Here is a 19044-nt window from a genome sequence, read left to right as displayed (position 1 = left end):
AAGTCTGCAGCTGAATTGCTATTGAAAATGCATATGTACACAGTTTGCTTAGAGCAGGGAGTGACAGAAATGTTGTTTATATCAAATAATACCATTTGTGATCAGAGGTGAAATCACTCAGGCAGAGGGAGTAAACCCAGGGTAAAAACTAAATCAAAAGTGTGACCCTGTTCATGTATAGGAGATGAAACATGTTGTTTTAAATCAAAGGAGTCACATGTGGATAAAAATTCAGATGTGAAATGATTATGAGGGTGGTAATTATAAATGTTAAAATCACCAACCAATAAAATGCGGTCATAACTAAAAGCAATAAAAATCAGAGAATTCTGATTTTTTTAAAAAAAACTATTATTGGGTTTAGGACGGCGATAGATTGTAATACAACACACAGTCAGTCAAAATTGATTTTAAAGATCAGTACTTCAAAGCTGGGAGGTTTCTCCACTGAGATGAGTGTACAGTTTAAATCTTAGACGACTGCAAGTCCACCTCCCCTACCACTGACTGAGTCTAGGTACATTAAAAAATGTATAATTGTGAGGACATAATTCAGAAAATGCACTTATATTGCCAATTCTAAGCCATGTTTCAGTTAAGAAGATAAGGTCTAATTTACTGTTCCAGATAAAATCATTTAGGATGAAAGTTTTATTGGCCAGTGACCTTGTATTTAGGAGGGCAGAGCTAGCAGGAGTAGTACTTTTGTATTTAGTATGTTTAGGAAATGTTTTTTATGGGATGGAGATTAGCAGCATTTACTCCACCACTCAGAGCACTTGCTTTTGTGAGGAAAGAGTGACGTGATTGGTTGGAGTAATGGTGACTGCTGGTAATATGTACCAGAATACAGAGAAGTTGAACAGCAGTGTGATATTGCCACAAGGGGGAGCTGGTAGGGGTAATGCTTACAGGTGTGCTGGGGACTGGCAATGGGTGTGCCTGTGTTAATGACCGATGGGTTGCGTTACTGTCCAAGATCAATGTCAGGACAGGACAGTAGGGGGTCTAGCAGGCGGATGGCCGTGGACGTGGGATCCCACACTACTGTGTCCAGGATGGTGGCACTGACTGAGGCAATTTGTTTGGACTGCCCCGCAGCTATCTCCATGAAGCTCGACAGAAGGGAGTCTTTCTTTCTAAGTTCATCGGAGAGCTGCCTTATGCCCTCCTTAAGGTCAGTTACCTTTTTATTTGCTTTTTGAAGTAAGATGTAGTCCTCAGAGTTCACAGATGGCATGGTTTGTGTGTGTATTTCTCAGATTTTTATTTCTCAGACCAAAATATGGAGTGTGGACTGGTGGCTGGACAGCTGCCAGTTCACCTCCTGGGCACTGCCGAGGTGCCCCTGAGCAAGGCACTGAACCCCCCAACCGCTCGGAGCGCCTGTCATGGGCAGCCCACTCTGACATCTCTCCACTTAGTGCATGTATAGGTCCAGTTTGTGCATGTGTGTGTCTTTTGGACCTGTGTGTAATTGACAACAGAGTGAAAAACTGAATTTCCCTTCAGGGATTAATAAAGTATATAAAATTTAAATTAAAAAAATAATTAAAAGCCAGGCGCCCAGTAAACAAAATCCTTAACAAATTAAAAGATACTGTTCAAAAACGTCCAATATCTGCAGGAAGTTTCTTAAAAGAAGGATTAAAACTAGGTAAAACAGTTTATGGAGGAGCTGTGTTGACACTCATCAGTTGATTGTCACTTCGGATGAGGAAATCACAGGGGTCTGAAAGAAAGAAACAAAACTTGGCAGAAATGGTGTTGACAAAAACACATGTGCGTGACCTTGGTTACAAATAGTTTATTTTAGACAGTCCATTCAGTTTGGTAATTCGTTATGGTTATGTTAGACTGGTCTGAGTCACAATCATATTTTAGTCTAATGGGTTGTTAATTTATTTTTTCTCGATTTCACAGGTAAGAGAACAATCTCAAAGCTTAAATTTACAACATAATAAAATTCTCCTGGAGCACGGCACAAAAGGAAAGTGTCAAGGCACTTTTTTTTTTCTTTCAAAAATACATAATTCAAAAACCTGTGAAATTGCATAATTCCACATACTGCCCCTTTCAATTCGCCCCTGTGCACAATCATACCCCAAATGACTGATGATTCAAACTGCCACTTATATGAAATGTTGTCACATAAACATCAGTCCATAGTGGACACAGAGCCTATAGGCTTAATACATGAAACTAAATTATATGCAGGCTAACTGTACAACACATTTATGATTTTTTAGCATTTTAATAAATAATATATACATTGACTGTCTGCAGCACTACTATAACTGGACAATAATAGTAAAATGAACACAGTCTTTTATATGCTTTTATTGCTGACATCAAATAAGAATAATTAACATAAAATAATGAAAATGATTTTTATTGTAGTGAATTTGGTTCCACTCCTTCAAACATGTGAAACAAAAACTTCAGTGACTCATGTTAGCTTGAAATCATTCATTTCAATAAAAGAATGAGAACACAAAGGTCTAATTTATTTTGTGAGTAGGATATGGCTCGGTTCCATTTTGGTCTCTCGGAGGATGAGGCAGGTTGGATTGTCATTTTAGTTTGAGATCCTCTTCACCAGCTGGAATCAAAGGCATCAGAGGCCGAGTGCACAGGCTCAAGTAGAGGCAAATTTGAGATTTAATGTCTAAAGAAGGAAAACTGAAATATGACTGCAAGGAGCCAGAGTTATTGTGACCTGAGTTTTCAAAGTACCCCTGGATTAAAATTCTCCAAAATAACCCCCTTTCATACCCCACCTCTTTTCCAAAGAGGTCACATCCTGGTTCTCTCACCTTGAGGTATTACTCAGAGTGTACTGCCTGGGTAAAGCGTCAGTACCTCAGTTCTCTGGATGTGCCCTTCATACAATATGATCATGGACTGTGTGTGGCTTCTGCTGGGCAGCAGCCAGCGTCCTGTCGACTCACCAGGTCATGTCCACGTTCACCTCCAACAGACACTGGGCCAGGTGGCCGTCACAGTCCATCTGGGTGAACCTAGAGAGACAGGAACAAGGAGATCTACTGTTGGTACTGACAGTGAATACACTCAGTGTGTGACATACACACACTTTTACATTGGGTAAAAACACACTAAATACTTTACCTAAGGTATCAGGACGCAACAATTGAAACTGATCACATGCAGCATGTTAGCTAAGACCTGGTTTACTACTTGTTGTCTGTGTGGACATACTACAGTCTCACACCATCAGATCTGTGAGGCTGCAATAGACACAATGGTTCTTTAAGCTAAATGCTAACATCAGAATGCCAACCTGCTCCATACCATATTCACAACAGCATGGAAGAACAATAACATGTGGAAGATGGCAACAAGTGCAGCTGCAGCGACAGCCCAGCCTCGACTCGTCAAAAAGAAAATGATTTTTCCTGAGACCGGGGTATTTTGTTCAGTCTTTGCAATGGGAGCACCGTGTATTTACGCTCTGCTACAAACAGCAGCAGTGGGGTGAGGCACTTAGTGATGCACATTTGGTGTTTTTCTCTGGTCGCCAAGAATGGCAAAATGTTCAACTTTGAGTAAAATGCTGCGCTTGTCACTGTCACTCTATACCCAGCTACATATTCAAAGGGGAGGAGGAGCAGGACAAATACCCTACCACCAACCGTCACATCTCACATGTACAGGTGCTGAACAACAACAACAACAGTGGAGGAGAAATGTGTTAATATACAGCAGGCTATATATTAATTGGGCTTGGGCGGTATCACGGTATTACCCCCAAATTCCACCAGATGTGTGTTGGTTGCGTCTGCACTCCAAACGGCAGTGGAATCGATACGTTTCAAGCCCTCCGCAACAGATACGCAGGACTTCTATTTTTGCTGGACTCCGGAGCACAATGCAGCAATTCAGCACAGAGCAGATCGTGTGGGACAGGAAGTTGTGCACAGAAACAAAATAAAACATCTGGTTAATTTTCAAAGTTAAATACCAGTGTTCATGGCAAATCATATTTCCCTACACTACACCTTGAAAACGTCATAATGGGCGGAGGCAGGCCTGAAGTCAATGGGTCAGAGGTTTTCAGACATCATTTCACCCTGTTGACACCATGGACGAGGAGATGTTAATCATGGAGGTTCACTGAGATGTCTTCCTGCTACTCCTCTGGTTTTCTGGTTCTGTTTATAGAAACTACATCTTGTTATATCGTGCAATTATGCGTGAATTTGCGAGATCTCGTGGGTCCCTGTGACTCCTGCTTTCCGGCAGAGCTGCACCGCTCCGCACAGAAAAACGCAGCCGGTGGGTGTTGACAGACAGTGGAGCACGCAGCGAATAACCAGCGCAGCCGTTCCGCAATGGACACGCATCCAGTGGAATTCCGGCGTTACGGTATACCAGGGTATTCAGAAATCCCAACAGTATAATTTTCAATACCGTCAAAAATACAGGCGCTCCTCTCTCTCTATTAAACTCATTGTAAATAGTGGCAGCACACAGGTCAGTTTCCAGTCTCTACTGGTGGAACAGGCAGCTGAGCTAAAGGACATCATGACAGAGTGGTGGAGAAATAATGCCCAGGGCACACTGGCTACATGTGCATCGCATGACAGAGTCCTGCATGGGTCCATTTTTGAAAACCTGCACCTGCCCATACCCGTAAAGCTCAGCACCGAACCGACAGGGACAGAAACTCAACCCAAGTTACTCACTAGAGGTCAACTGATTTATTAGTGTGGCTGATTAACTGGTGCCAATTTTTGTTGCCAATTTCGTTGATTAAGCCAACACATATATTTTTTATTTGTCAACTGATTTGGTAGATGCAATCCTGATCCCCCGCATCCTACTGGATTTTTTGGGCGCCTGCTGGAGATGGATAGGGCCTAAAACCTTACATACAAATACCATACAGGGAGAGACAATGGTGGTATAGTGGTAAAATTTTGGATGTGGTAGATGTGATTTCCTGCATTCTGGTGGGTTTAAGGGTAGCATTCTGGAGATGGGCAATACCTACATTCATTCAAAGCCACCCTGACTTGCAGGGCCTTCACAAGTGAACCTGCATTCAGCTCAGAGTGCCTGAACTAGTTAAAACCAGAAACAAGGCTAGACTTGCCTATGTGGCATATAGCCTATTACTTTATAGACACAAGACCCATTTTGGATTTAAAGCAAATTTATGGTTGAAATGGTTGAATATATTTTGATTAAGATCTAACTAAAATATTATTTTGGGAATAATATATTTTGTGTATTATCATAGTCTAAAGAGCATTTCATGATATATTTCTAGGCTATGTAATTCTAAGAGTGCCTAGACCTAGGCCATTTCATTTCATTTTTGACATTTACAAAGCTCTCTAAATGCCTTTTGACATAGCTGTGGAAATGAATCGCAAAGTCACTTTTATGCTATCGATATTCTTCTCAGCCAGTTATATTCTCTCCTCACCTGTGAAGACCCTGCATGATCATCCTTGCTGGTCTCTGGTCCACTTTCTCCTCCCTGACCCTGCTCTTTCTATTGTGGCAATAAAGATTAAAAGAAATATGTGGAAAACAAAATTTTTAAATAGAATTAGGAATAGTAGTAGTGAAATTGCTGTGGAAATTAACCTCAGAGTCACTTTTATGCTATAGATATTGTTTCTCAGCCAGTTATAATTTCTCCTCACCTGTGAAGACCCTGCATGATCATCCTTGCTGGCCTCTGGTCCACTGTCTCCTCCCTGACCCTGCTCTTTCTATTGTGGCAATAACGATTAAAAAATATGTGCAAAGCAATAGTGAGCACAAGTTCAGTTAAATTAAGGAGGAGTGGGTTTATTCCTAGCATGAAACTAGCTAGCAATTGATTTAACATAGGTAACAATAACATTAGTATTCTTGTTAACTAGCTGTACTTGATATATTGACATCCATTAATAATTAGTCATCATTTAGCTAACATTATCTACATGCAACAGCATTACTCAACTTACACGGTTTGTTTGGAACAAAGGTTTGCAAGGTTTTTTGCTTCTTGCTGGCTGGTTTGCTGAACATAGTTAACACACAACAGCACTGCCCAGCAGCACAGGTCTCATCTGTGCGATTATTCAGATCACAACATGACATCAGAGAGTAGTTTTCCACAGAAACATTTGGCTGCACTTCATTTCACTCAACTGGTACGCCGGTCAGGCGGAGTCTGCCCCTCTCCTCTCCCCTCCCCTCTCTGAAGTCTGGCTGCAAACTTCAACTCCACCCACCCGGTGCGCTGGCTGTTTGAAATTAATTTAAAATACTCAGCTGCCAGCCTTTTTTTCCACCATCCGTCGCTGGCGTGAGAATTGGTTGGGCAGAGTGAGATCGTGAGATGCAAGGTGAATGCGTGTGTCACACGCCAGATGTGTGAGAGTTGGCAACCCTGAATCTCTCTGCCCTGCTCTACTCTACTTCAGCGCTACTTAGCTCTCTCTCTCTCTCTATTCTACCGGTAGACTACCACATCCACCTGTTACACAAAACGCACACAGCATGCTGTTTTCTTTCAGTGTCCGATAGCTGGCGGTCAAGCTAACACAAGCTTGACAAGCACTAGACTTCCAAACAAGGTGGGCGTATATGGGGGGAGATGACCACACCCATTTAGAAGATCGAAAGTGAATACCGTTTCACATTATTGCTGCAGCTTGTAATTAGTTATCTTCTGTTAGATATCAAACATACAAAATTACTCCTACCATAAATCTTTTTTCAAATTATATTTGAGTTTCTGCCAGTTATAAAATACTCAAAAGTAATTGAAATACATATCGCAAATAGAAGTAACAAAAATACTGCCCTTCTGATCACTGTTTTGCGTCGAGGCTCTAGGGGTGGGAATCACCAGAGGATCCACAATATGATATTATCATGATACTTACATCATGATACAATATTATCATGATTTTAAATATGTTGCAATATGCTGAGTATTGCGATAAAATACATTGCAATATATTGCAATTTATTACCCTTTTCAACTGTAAATTATGTCCCCAAAGAGAAACTCTTTTTCAGTATGTTCATCTCACTTCAGCCATTTTTTTGCAGCAGCAAAATGTATTTAGTGGACTGAAAACGCAACTGATTATATTATTCTAGTAGGCGAACCTAAAGTTTAATCTGTATTTGTAATGGTAATAATTTGTATATTTAAAAAATCGATACTTGACACTGTGTGACGATATGATACTGCCACACAAAAATATCATTATATTATGCTTTATTGATTTTTTTCTCCACTCCTATGAGACTATGCACAAAGTCAAATTGATGTCACTGTGGAGAATCTCAGGTTAACTTTGAGGAAAAACAAATCACTCCCACCTAGATTTTTTATGCTTATTTTGTTTATCAGATTTATTAATGAATTACATGACTAAGATATTCAGTTAATTTTCAACACTGTCAAACAAAAAATTCTTGGGGGGGATAGATATCGGTTGAGCAATCTGCTTTTTCCTGTTTTAAACTACCTTTATATTGACCTCTAGAACTCACCTCTCCAGAAATAAGAAATTGGGACCCAAAATAGCAGAAATGAAAGAGACAGAATCCCTATGTCAGTCTTGTTTAAGCAAAAACAAAAAAGCAAACAAGAAAATAAAGTGTGTTGCATCTCTTACCCAACAGGGAACACCATCAGGCACATGGGGCAGCTCTGCAACCCTCCCCATCCTGCTGCTCCTCCATCTCCTCTGACACTTCTCTGCACCTCCTCTTCCTTTTTCTTTTCACTCTCCCTCTGCTGAGAAACTCGGCTGTCCGAGACCTTCATCTGGTTTGGGAGAAACAGTTTGTTGTCAGGTCCACTCTCTTCTTCTTGCTCTCCTCCTTTCCTCACCTCATTTTCCTTAACTTTTGAGGGTCCGGCTGCTGCTGATGGCCTCTCCCAGCTGTGGAGAGGCAGCCTTGGTCTTTTGGGGAGGGCTTGGAGGGATGTTTTCTTGTCATTATGACTTTGTCTGCTGTGACAGGACAGCCGTCTTTCAGGTGGGTCTGTTCCAGGTTTGGTGTGCACGGAGATCTCCTGCTGGGAGGAGCTAAGTTCTGGAGAAGGTGGGGAGGGTTCAGGGAAGGGAGTAACCTCTTCACTGAGGTCACACCACTGCTGGTCATCTAACTTTAGTGCTGTGGCTCTCTGAAGTGACACAGAAAGAAAAACAGATGTAAGACTCAACGCCAGCAGCATTTGAATTGAAGGGAGAGTCTTTTTTACAACTTAGGATGGATGACTAAAGTTGTAAAAGTGAGAATAGCAACCTTTACACAATCACCTTTTTTTATCAAAGCTGCTCTGTTGATGCGTGGTGAAGTGGTATTTAGTGACGACTGTTTTGCTCACTGGTGGTGCGTACATGAATGCTGTCACATCCAAAATTGTTGAGAGTGGGCTGGTGGTTAGCACTACAATCACAAGCTTTATTATCACAAACAAAATGCATTAGTCAATAATAAGGCGTTGAAGGGGGTCACCATCTAAATTAAGAATTCCAGTATGGTATTTCCATGGTCTAAAAAGTTAAATCTATACCTGTAAACATGAGATTCTCTCTCTCCAAGCAAGAAACCAGAGAGGTAAGTGTCAAACTGGTGATGTCATCAAGTATAAAGTCTGGAGCTGCTCCATAGACAATAAATGGGACCATGATTTTGTGGATCCACCTGATATTAGTTTGCTTTTTTATACCCAAATGAGCTTTATTCTATTGTAGTGTTCTCAGCTGTGACACAGAAAATACACCCATATAAAGTAGGGGTGTAACGATCAGTGATCAACGATTCAATATCATTGTTGCAAAGTGAAAACATCGATCCATATCATCATCTTTAGGATACGCTTTCATTTTGAAAGTCTGTGTCACCGTCAAACAGCAGCAGTCAAGAGAACGACGATGAGGATAATGCTATTTACTTGGGAATAAATCACCGGTGCGGAAAAATTTTGGATAATGAGAAAATACTAATCAACTGACAAAGCACATGACGTATGTAAACAATGCTGTTGAGATAAAGCATCATGTATCTCCCTGAATGGGCATCTCATTCCGCTAATTTCTTGCTACAACAACATCAGCTGCTCTGTCTCAACAATTTTCGACTGACATCCAGACACTTAAACCAACAGTGAGTAAGACAAAGTATAAATAATACAAGTAATTTGTTAAATGTCATCGATATCAGCCGATATTGGCTTTAAAGTGAACTATGGGAATTGGCCAACATGCTTTTTCTCTGATTTTGCACAATGAATGAAAATTACAGACATTGAAATTCATTGTATTTCATGTCTCCATCTGCTGGTGGGCCATCACGATAAGAGTAACCATGTATAATATGATGTTTATTCCCCTACAAAACAGATTTGATGATCACTAAAATTAGGTGGGGAAAACATGGATATATTGATATCGGCAATCAGCCAAATGAGTTGTTAAGATATTGGAAATCAGCAAAAAATCCAATATCGTGCATAAGTAGAGGAAATCTCTGCTAGCCAATAGGCTAATTTATGGAATGTAAAGTGATTAAGTTTGCTTTCAAGTTTTAGGAAGAATCTCATGGTTTGCCAGACCTTTCTGGTCTCTCTGGCAGAAAGCCCCATAGCTTAACTTATCCCATGTGCTGTTTTCTGTGTGTTAGTGGAGTCAATTTAACAAACTTTTCTGCACTTAAGCGGTTACAATTATTTAAATTATTTATGTGTTACTTTTATTTTTTATGGCCAAAAACAAAAAAGAAAGGGGTTGCAGCTTCTGCTGTAACAGTCTGTGTCAAATACGTTATCATCTCAAATCAATTGCTAGCCCCTAAATTGCATCAAACTGAAATCAAATCGTGGCAGACTTTGTAATATCAGCAAATATTGTGTCGTTCTTTTAAGAATCAATGTAGTATTGAGATGTAACCGGTAATGCACACCCCTAATATAGAGCGTTTCACCAGAATTTGCATTGCTAGACAATAGCTTGGGTCAATGTTTATTTCCTGTCAGTTAATGTCTTTCACATAGACCCCATCACTGTGATGTTGTGCTCCAGGTACACAACTGGCAATTGATTTGAACTGCAGAAACATGTGAAATCAGCAAACCTGTGTATTTCTGTTGTCATCTTCAGCTGTAACTGTAACGTTTAAAATATGCAGTTGAACATGGTGGTGCAACCTATCTAATGTTCCTACTGTACTTATTTTGTGTACTTTGTTGCTTTAATAGCATCTTCAGAAAACACATCTAATGGCACAGAAACTTAACAGTGTACTGCTTTGGACAGGGCCGTTGCAAATCAGTTTAGGCAGGTTTTGCTCAGTGCCACTTCATTGTATATACATTGCTTAGAAAAATTAAGGGAACACTTAATGTCACAGTATAACACCAATTCATTAGTACAGTTTTGTATTTCTCTGTAATGTAGCACAGTGTTAACAATGTTACTGATACTATTCTTTCTCAGATCTTGAACTCAAACCACCAAAAAAATATATCATTTAATAATTAAATTAATATCATAAACATGCGGGTGACTGATCGACTAATGGCCTTAAGTGACGATTATTGGTCGACTAAGAAAATTCTTAGTCAGGGTCTGACCTCACAGGTAGCCCAGCTCCTCCATGATGGCACATCCATACATGCAGTTGCAAAAAGGTTTGCCGTGTCTCCCAGCACAGTCTCAAGAGCACGGAGGAGATACCAGGAGACTGGCTGATACACGAGGAGAGCTGGACAGGGCCGTAGGACATCAACCCACCAGCAGGACCAGTATCTGCTTCTCTGTGCGAGGAGGACTTATATTTTTGGATTGTCTCAGACCATAGGAATAACATGTATGAATTTTTAAAAGGGTGTAGCGCTTTTTAATGCTGTGAAAATGATCATGTAAGTTTTGGTCTTTGGTAGCAGCAGCTGCAGCACAAGTAATGTAACTCTGACAAAAAATAAATGTGACTACTACAAACTCTGTACAGGTTGTATCTGTATGACATTTTTTCTTTTGCTATAAAGCTACAGTCAATGGAATGCAATACTTGCACTGCTGATTTTTTATGTTAAAACATTCTTTTACATGACCATCAAATGTACCTTACACTGAATTATAAAATACATGGGTGAACATGGAAGGAGTTTTGAATCTGTGGAGGAAACTAGGAATAAATGCCTGTCAAAATAAAACTCTGGTTCTCCCTGCAGCTGATTTAAGTGCTTTGTATTGGAGAATTTGGAACAAGAATACAGACTTGTACAGTTGTATAGTGTTTTTCACATTATCTATAAGATGCACAATAATGGAATAAGAGGGATGTAGGGGTGTTATGGTTTCCAAAATTCATGGTTTGGTTCAATACGCCACAGTCGTGTCATGGCAAGGTGCGTAAATGATCGCTGCGGCGGGAATATCGATCTAGTCACCATGATTTTAAATGTTTTATCTTTTAATTTTGTGTTATTTTAATTCAGTCATTTATCTATTTAAACTAACATCATTAAGTATAAGGGCTTTGTTGCTACTAACATTAGAGCACATTGTATCAGTGTCGTTTCTTTCAACCACTGTGCATCAGCGGTGAGTTTGCCACGTCCCATGAGCTCCCTGAGCTCTTTTGGTCTTATAAATACATGAATAAACATCTCCGTTAAATTCCACAGTCAGTAACGTACCTTTTGATCTTTCTGAACGAATTGGCTACTCTGCCCACCAGCAGTTACTGCTCACTGCTGTGAGTGAGTGCTTTCTGAAGCTGCTGAACAAGAGGCTGCCGCCACACAGTGGCTATCGTTCCCTGGTTTGGAGAGTGTGTGTGTGCTGGGCAACCATAATCTGTGTGTGCTACTTGCTTGGCTACTAAGGAGAGTCTGTGGCTGTGTGTGCTGTTTGCTCTTTGGCTTGGTGTGTTTTTATCCACCACTCTCTCTCTCGCCATTGTCCTCATAATTCACAAAAAAACAAAGTGGTTCCAAACACCAGACCTGCAGGTTATCAAAGGATTTTCTGTTTTATGGTCTGGTGATGGCGTTATACCCATTGTACAACAAGCTAGCTTAGCGTAGCTGCCTCCCAGTGAGTCTCACTGCAGTAGAATGTTCTGGTTTGGGGGTGGGAGGGGCAGACAGCATGTTGCCTGTTCTGTTCTGTAGGCTGCCTTGTTGAGCAGGGAGGCACTGAGAACATTATATTAAACACAGTTAAAGTCGTAGATGTATTTTTAAAATAACAAAGGATAGTTCAACATATTGTTTGGTTTAAAATGCCCACTGAACCAAAAGTCTCGTACCAAACAGTTCAATATGAATACGTATTTGTTTGACCCCACTTCCTCAAGAAATTAGTCACATGCATTACATCACACAGATTTCTCCCTGTGAGAGACTGATTGATAGTAAAAATAACTGTTACTGTAATCTACACCACGATGACACACATAACTACAGTCTTTGAAAAAAAAAAACACAGTAAGAACTTTTGAATTTTGTGTGTTGAGTCACTAATGTCATGCACTTCATCAGATTCACTACAGGAAATGTGTAATGAGGTCCGCTCCATAGTAATATACCTCTGTAAATGGATGTGGAAGATCAGGAACCAGGTCCCAGTGCTGACTCTCCAGATAAGGCAGACCAGACTTCAATGTCAAAGCCCACAGACTCTCCACAGCAGGCAGCTGCTCACTGTTCCACCATACCGCTGCAGGCACCACTGACCTGGAAACCACATGTTACATACTGAGTTTCATACAGCTACCACTGTTGAGTTTGTGTTTTTCTTCTGTAATGAAACCCCTGCCTTATCTTTACAAACGTCCATCCAGCTAGCCTCCACATGTATTAAATCTAGATGTAATCTACCCACCAGGGGAGAGCACGATATGAGGTTTTTTTTTCCCTTTTTCAAAATTATTTGGTATGCATTTTTAATCTATCAATGAAATTATTTATGAAACTGCTCTTTGATCTGGCGCACAGTGTCTGCTTGTGTAAATAACAAAGTAAGAGAGAGAAAAATGTAGATCCACACTGTGTATATCAAAAAAGTAAGGACCAAAATGGTCTTGCTTTTTTTTCCCAATCAAATGCATGAAATTACGTGATATGCAAGTGCATAATGGCCACTTTATCTGTGTAGCCTAATAAATTTATTGTATGGCTGCTCCACATCTGACTATTTTCCGGCACCATCTATCAGTGTACTCGCTTTTGGAAGGAAATTCTTCTCAAAGCTGCAAGGATTGGATTAAAACTAATCATGTTCCATTTTTGTTGGCTAAGTTTCAAAGACGAGTTGATTAAATTCTGGAGATGCACATCGGTATCAGACGATATTGGCTTTAAAATGAACTATCTGAAATGGCCAACATGGTGATAATATCGGTACATCATCATGTCAGCCAATATCTGCTTTAAAATGAACTACTAGAATCGGCCAACATTCTTAATTTGCACAATGAATGAATATTACAAACATTGAAAAGTATTGTATTTCATGTTGTGTTGTATGTCGTGAAATGACTTGAAGTGGAGGTAAAGTTGACTCACCTAATTTAGAGAATAAACAGAAACTGAGGATCTGTTTGCAACCTGTGTATTGGTCTCTTCCTTTTGCCGCTCTGCTTGATTCCATACAAGTGATGCAATAATGCTGACGTAAAAGCTGTTGAATGACCAAACAAAAAAGTTGTCTAGCTTTACCAGATGCTTTAAACTAAGGGCTCTAGACTAACTTTTTTCCTTGGTTGCACTGGTGCGCCCAAGTCTTTTTTGGGGTGCACCAGCCCAAAGTTAGGTGCACCCAAATTTTCCATTGAGTCACCTTTAACGCAACAGTTTTAAAGGCGGTCTTTAATATCATTTTCCACAAAGGGCTCTAGAATGCAACCAATCTGGTAAATGATTGGAAACAAGAGTAACATGTAGATACATTATTGTCTTTATTTGGGGCACAAATGAATAAAAAAGAGGAATCAGTTTTCTTTCTTTTTTTTTTCTTTCTTTTTTTTTTTTTTTTTTAAAAAAAGACACACTGATCTCCAAGAGCAGCAAAGGCTATTTTTGTGGCATATTTATATATGCCACAAAAATAGCCTATATACAGTACAGGCCAAAAGTTTGGACTGACCTTCATTTCTTAAAGTAATGATGGCCACTCGTTTTTCTTTAGTTAGCTGATTGGTTCTTGCCATAATATGAATTTTAACAGTTGTCCAATAGGGCTGTCGGCTGTGTATTAACCTGACTTCTGCACAACACGACTGATGGTCCCAACCCCATTGATAAAGCAAGAAATTCCACTAATTAACCCTGATAAGGCACACCTGTGAAGTGGAAACCATTTCAGGTGACTAGAAGGTGTGTCCAAACTTTTGGCCTGTACTGTGTATATATATATATATATATATATATATATATATATATATATATACTTTTGGCCTGTACTGTGTATATATATATATATATATGTATATATATACTTTTGGCCTGTACTGTGTATATATATATATATATGTATATATATACTTTTGGCCTGTACTGTGTATATATATATATATATATATATATATATATATATATATATATATATATATATACTTTTGGCCTGTACTGTGTATATATATATATATATGTATATATATACTTTTGGCCTGTACTGTGTATATATATATATATATATATATATATATATATATATATATATATACACAGTACAGGCCAAAAGTTTGGACACACCTTCTCATTCAATGCGTTTTCTTTATTTTCATGACTATTTACATTGTAGATTCTCACTGAAGGCATCAAAACTATGAATGAACACATGTGGAGTTATGTACTTAACAAAAAAAGGTGAAATAACTGAAAACATGTTTTATATTCTAGTTTCTTCAAAATAGCCACCCTTTGCTCTGATTACTGCTTTGCACACTCTTGGCATTCTCTCCATGAGCTTCAAGAGGTAGTCACCTGAAATGGTTTCCACTTCACAGGTGTGCCTTATCAGGGTTAATTAGTGGAATTTCTTGCTTTATCAATGGGGTTGGGACCATCAGTCGTGTTGTGCAGAAGTCAGGTTAATACACAGCCGACAGCCCTATTGGACAACTGTTAAAATTCATATTATGGCAAGAACCAATCAGCTAACTAAAGAAAAACGAGTGGCCATCATTACTTTAAGAAATGAAGGTCAGTCAGTCCGGAAAATTGCAAAAACTTTAAATGTGTCCCCAAGTGGAGTCGCAAAACCATCAAGCGCTACAACGAAACTGGCACACATGAGGACCGACCCAGGAAAGGAAGACCAAGAGTCACCTCTGCTTCTGAGGATAAGTTCATCCGAGTCACCAGCCTCAGAAATCGCAAGTTAACAGCAGCTCAGATCAGAGACCAGATGAATGCCACACAGAGTTCTAGCAGCAGACCCATCTCTAGAACAACTGTTAAGAGGAGACTGCGCGAATCAGGCCTTCATGGTCAAATAGCTGCTAGGAAACCACTGCTAAGGAGAGGCAACAAGCAGAACAGATTAGTTTGGGCCAAGAAACACAAGGAATGGACATTAGACCAGTGGAAATCTGTGCTTTAGTCTGATGAGTCCAAATTTGAGATCTTTGGTTCCAACCGCCGTGTCTTTGTGAGACGCAGAAAAGGTGAACGGATGGATTCCACATGCCTGGTTCCCACTGTGAAGCATGGAGGAGGAGGTGTGATGGTGTGGGGGTGTTTTGCTGGTGACACTGTTGGGGATTTATTCAAAATTGAAGGCACACTGAACCAGCATGGCTACCACAGCATCCTGCAGCGACATGCCATCCCATCCGCTTTGCGTTTAGTTGGACGATCATTTATTTTTCAACAGGACAATGACCCCAAACACACCTCCAGGCTGTGTAAGGGCTATTTGACCAAGAAGGAGAGTGATGGAGTGCTGCGGCAGATGACCTGGCCTCCACAGTCACCGGACCTGAACCCAATGGAGATGGTTTGGGGTGAGCTGGACCGCAGAGTGAAGGCAAAGGGGCCAACAAGTGCTAAACACCTCTGGGAACTCCTTCAAGACTGTTGGAAAACCATTTCAGGTGACTACCTCTTGAAGCTCATGGAGAGAATGCCAAGAGTGTGCAAAGCAGTAATCAGAGCAAAGGGTGGCTATTTTGAAGAAACTAGAATATAAAACATGTTTTCAGTTATTTCACCTTTTTTGTTAAGTACATAACTCCACATGTGTTCATTCATAGTTTTGATGCCTTCAGTGAGAATCTACAATGTAAATAGTCATGAAAATAAAGAAAACGCATTGAATGAGAAGGTGTGTCCAAACTTTTGGCCTGTACTGTGTATATATATATATATATATATATATATATATATATATATATAGCCACTTTATTTACACATTTGTTGTGATATAGTATGTGCTTTCAATTCGAAATGTTCTCGAGCCGCTGACAAATAAACTACTGCCAGCCATGCGTTCGCCTCACTCTTTACAGTAAGTGCAGTGCATTATGTTGCCTGCCTCGTCTTATCGAAGCCAGGGGAGCTGGTTCAACCAAACTTTTCTGAAGGCATATACTTTTGCCTTTTTTGTTTGGTTTGACTCGGGCTCGGTAGACTCCTGCTCTGTATCGAAGGACATCTCCGACGAGGGACCAGGGCTCAACACCTTACCAGGAACTGAGGAAACTGGCTCCCTGTCTGAGGAGCATGGGCCGGGGTTGTTTGGTGACACTGTTGTCCTAGAAAACAACGTAATTGTTCGCTTAACGTAACTGTATCAATTCTTGAGACAACATGATATTTGCCGATATTACAAAATCTGCCACGATACAACTTCGATTCAATTCAATTCAGGTGCCCATGATCAGTATGTGCCAGTATCATATGCCCATTAAATACATTCTGTTTCAGAAGAAGCTGCCAACACTTTCTTTTTTTTTGCTTTTGGCCATAAAAGATCTAAACAAAACATAAATCATGTAAATATTTTTAACCCAAACCATCATAATTTTTCTAAAACTTAGGGTTATCTGGCTGAAAGCCCTGAAGGCGAACTTCTTCAAACAGCCACAGAACATTACTACCAGCAAGGGATGCACGATAATATCAGCACGTTATCGCTCTTGGCTGATATTGGCCTTAAAATGAATCAGAATCAGCCAACATTTTATTGCACATTGAATGAATATTAGAGACATTGAAATGTATTGTATTTTATGTCTCAAAATATTCAAATATCGTGCATCCCTATGAAATTTCATAAGTTAAGCTTTTATTTTCTCCATCTGGTTGTTTCCTTGATTTTGAGTTTGTGGTTTCATGGTGCAGTGACAGGCTCACCTGATTCTTGACCACTTTGGTCATCCGTAAATATGAAATTTATTGGTGTCCATTTTGAAGAAATGAAAAATCTTATTAGCTTAAAAACAATAATACAGATATTCGTTTACTTTTTTCCCCTGGGTTTTTCTTTTCATCTTGTATTAGCAAGTTCAGCTTTTCTTGTCAGAAGAGGACCTTTTGGGATGTGGAAATAAAATCAGTTCAAAGTTTCGAAGTTTCTGCTCTGCCTTGCTTTGCATTTGAAGAGTTATTAGATCACGAACATGCCGAATTTTACAGTGACACCCACTTGTTTGTAAAATGCCTTCAGTTGTGTTCCGTCTCTTACACACATCAGATAAGAAGCCACGAGACTTTAAACTGTTAAGGATTAAAGGAGGTTCGGACACGTCGTTTGGCGTTTTGCTTTCACAAGCAAAGGCTTCGTCACAGCCGCTAGATACAACGGGGAACCGTGTATGAAAAAACGAAACAAGCTTAAGCCAGGTGTTATTAGGGATAATATCAACGTTTCATTACTTTATATCAACACCGTAGTAAACAGCACACCCACCTCCCGGTCTCTGCTGTCACCCTGATCTCAGTGGAGAACGATGCTGTGTGACTCCTCTTCAGCGTTTCCCTGGAACACACTTCTGGCTCGGGGCCTTTGACAGACGATTTATTTCGCTTAAGTTTAGACCTGGAATATTTTTCAGCCATTTTATTAAACTACCTTTCACAATATCTTCAAAGTTTCGCGCTAGTGTGAGCAACAGGAACTTCTTTCTTCTTCTCTCGGTTTAACTCGTAGATAACATACAGCTTGGAGGTGCACACCGCCACCTGCAGTACAGGAGACCGTCTCAGACGTCATTTCACCTTATCCCACCCACCAACCTGTGTCATTTGACTATCTCAACCAGGTCCCAGTGACTCCTAGTGTGCAATAAAGTATGTTCAACATTTTCTTTAACTTCACAGTTTCAGAGTCATGACAATTGCTAAGTTAGGTCCCCCAAATTTAAAGAGAAAAATGAGGCAGTATAAAACTGTCAATATTGTTTTCACTGGCTGAAGACACTGATTCAAGCGTAGCCTACTTATTAGTATGAAGTTAAATCAAATTAAATAGGCCAATAGAATATCAATTTTTATACTTTTAACCATTAGACAGTTTTCTGTAGTCTTTTTCTCTGGAAAAATTTATCCCATTCATATCAGGTAACACTTAATAAATATCACATACAGTATATCTCTGACTTTTTTGATTTTAGGAGCATAAATGCTTCCCTCTTCATGGGAAATGTATTATTAAAAATGGAACATATTTTGGTTAAAATAGATCAGTATATAAAATTGATCACAATTGTGGAGATATGTAAACTGTAGAAACATGTTGATTTCTGTTGTTATTTTCAGATGTAACTGTAATGTTTAAAGATACATAGTTAAACATAATGTTCCTACCTATCTGGCGTCTCTGCTGTGCTTATTTTATGTAATGTGTTGCTTTGCTATCATCTTTAATAAAACCAAATCGCCGACACAGAAAACATCATTGTCAGTATAAGTGTACGCTATATTTGATAATTTGCTCTGCTTTGCCTTACACACTAACCGATAGGCGATGCAGTAGACCAGCAACTCAGTGTTCTGCTAAGTTAAATGACTGTTTTTGTCCAATGGCTGTGAGATAACCGCTTTGATTC

The 19044-nt window shown here is 39.6% G+C and overlaps 1 protein-coding gene across 2 annotated transcripts; it reads right to left on the bottom strand.

The window, feature by feature from the left end:
• Nucleotides 1-1573: 1573 nt before the first annotated feature.
• Nucleotides 1574-18116, bottom strand: si:ch73-70k4.1 (uncharacterized). Of its 2 annotated transcripts, XM_049581759.1 has the most exons (5): nt 17907-18116; nt 12580-12727; nt 7653-8167; nt 2952-3020; nt 1574-1732 (listed from the first exon to the last, which is right to left on the bottom strand). In XM_049581759.1, coding segments are annotated over exons 1-5 (882 nt in total). In that variant the 5' UTR covers nt 18056-18116; the 3' UTR covers nt 1574-1731. The 2 variants fall into 2 exon arrangements, with proteins under 2 accessions (XP_049437716.1, XP_049437715.1); XM_049581758.1 differs by lacking the exon at nt 1574-1732 and having other exon boundaries at nt 1847-3020.
• Nucleotides 18117-19044: the final 928 nt, after the last annotated feature.

This window comes from Epinephelus fuscoguttatus, linkage group LG7, assembly GCF_011397635.1.
Source record: "Epinephelus fuscoguttatus linkage group LG7, E.fuscoguttatus.final_Chr_v1".
Classification (NCBI taxonomy): Eukaryota; Metazoa; Chordata; class Actinopteri; order Perciformes; family Serranidae; genus Epinephelus; species Epinephelus fuscoguttatus.
This window is presented reverse-complemented; position numbering and strand designations above follow the sequence as displayed.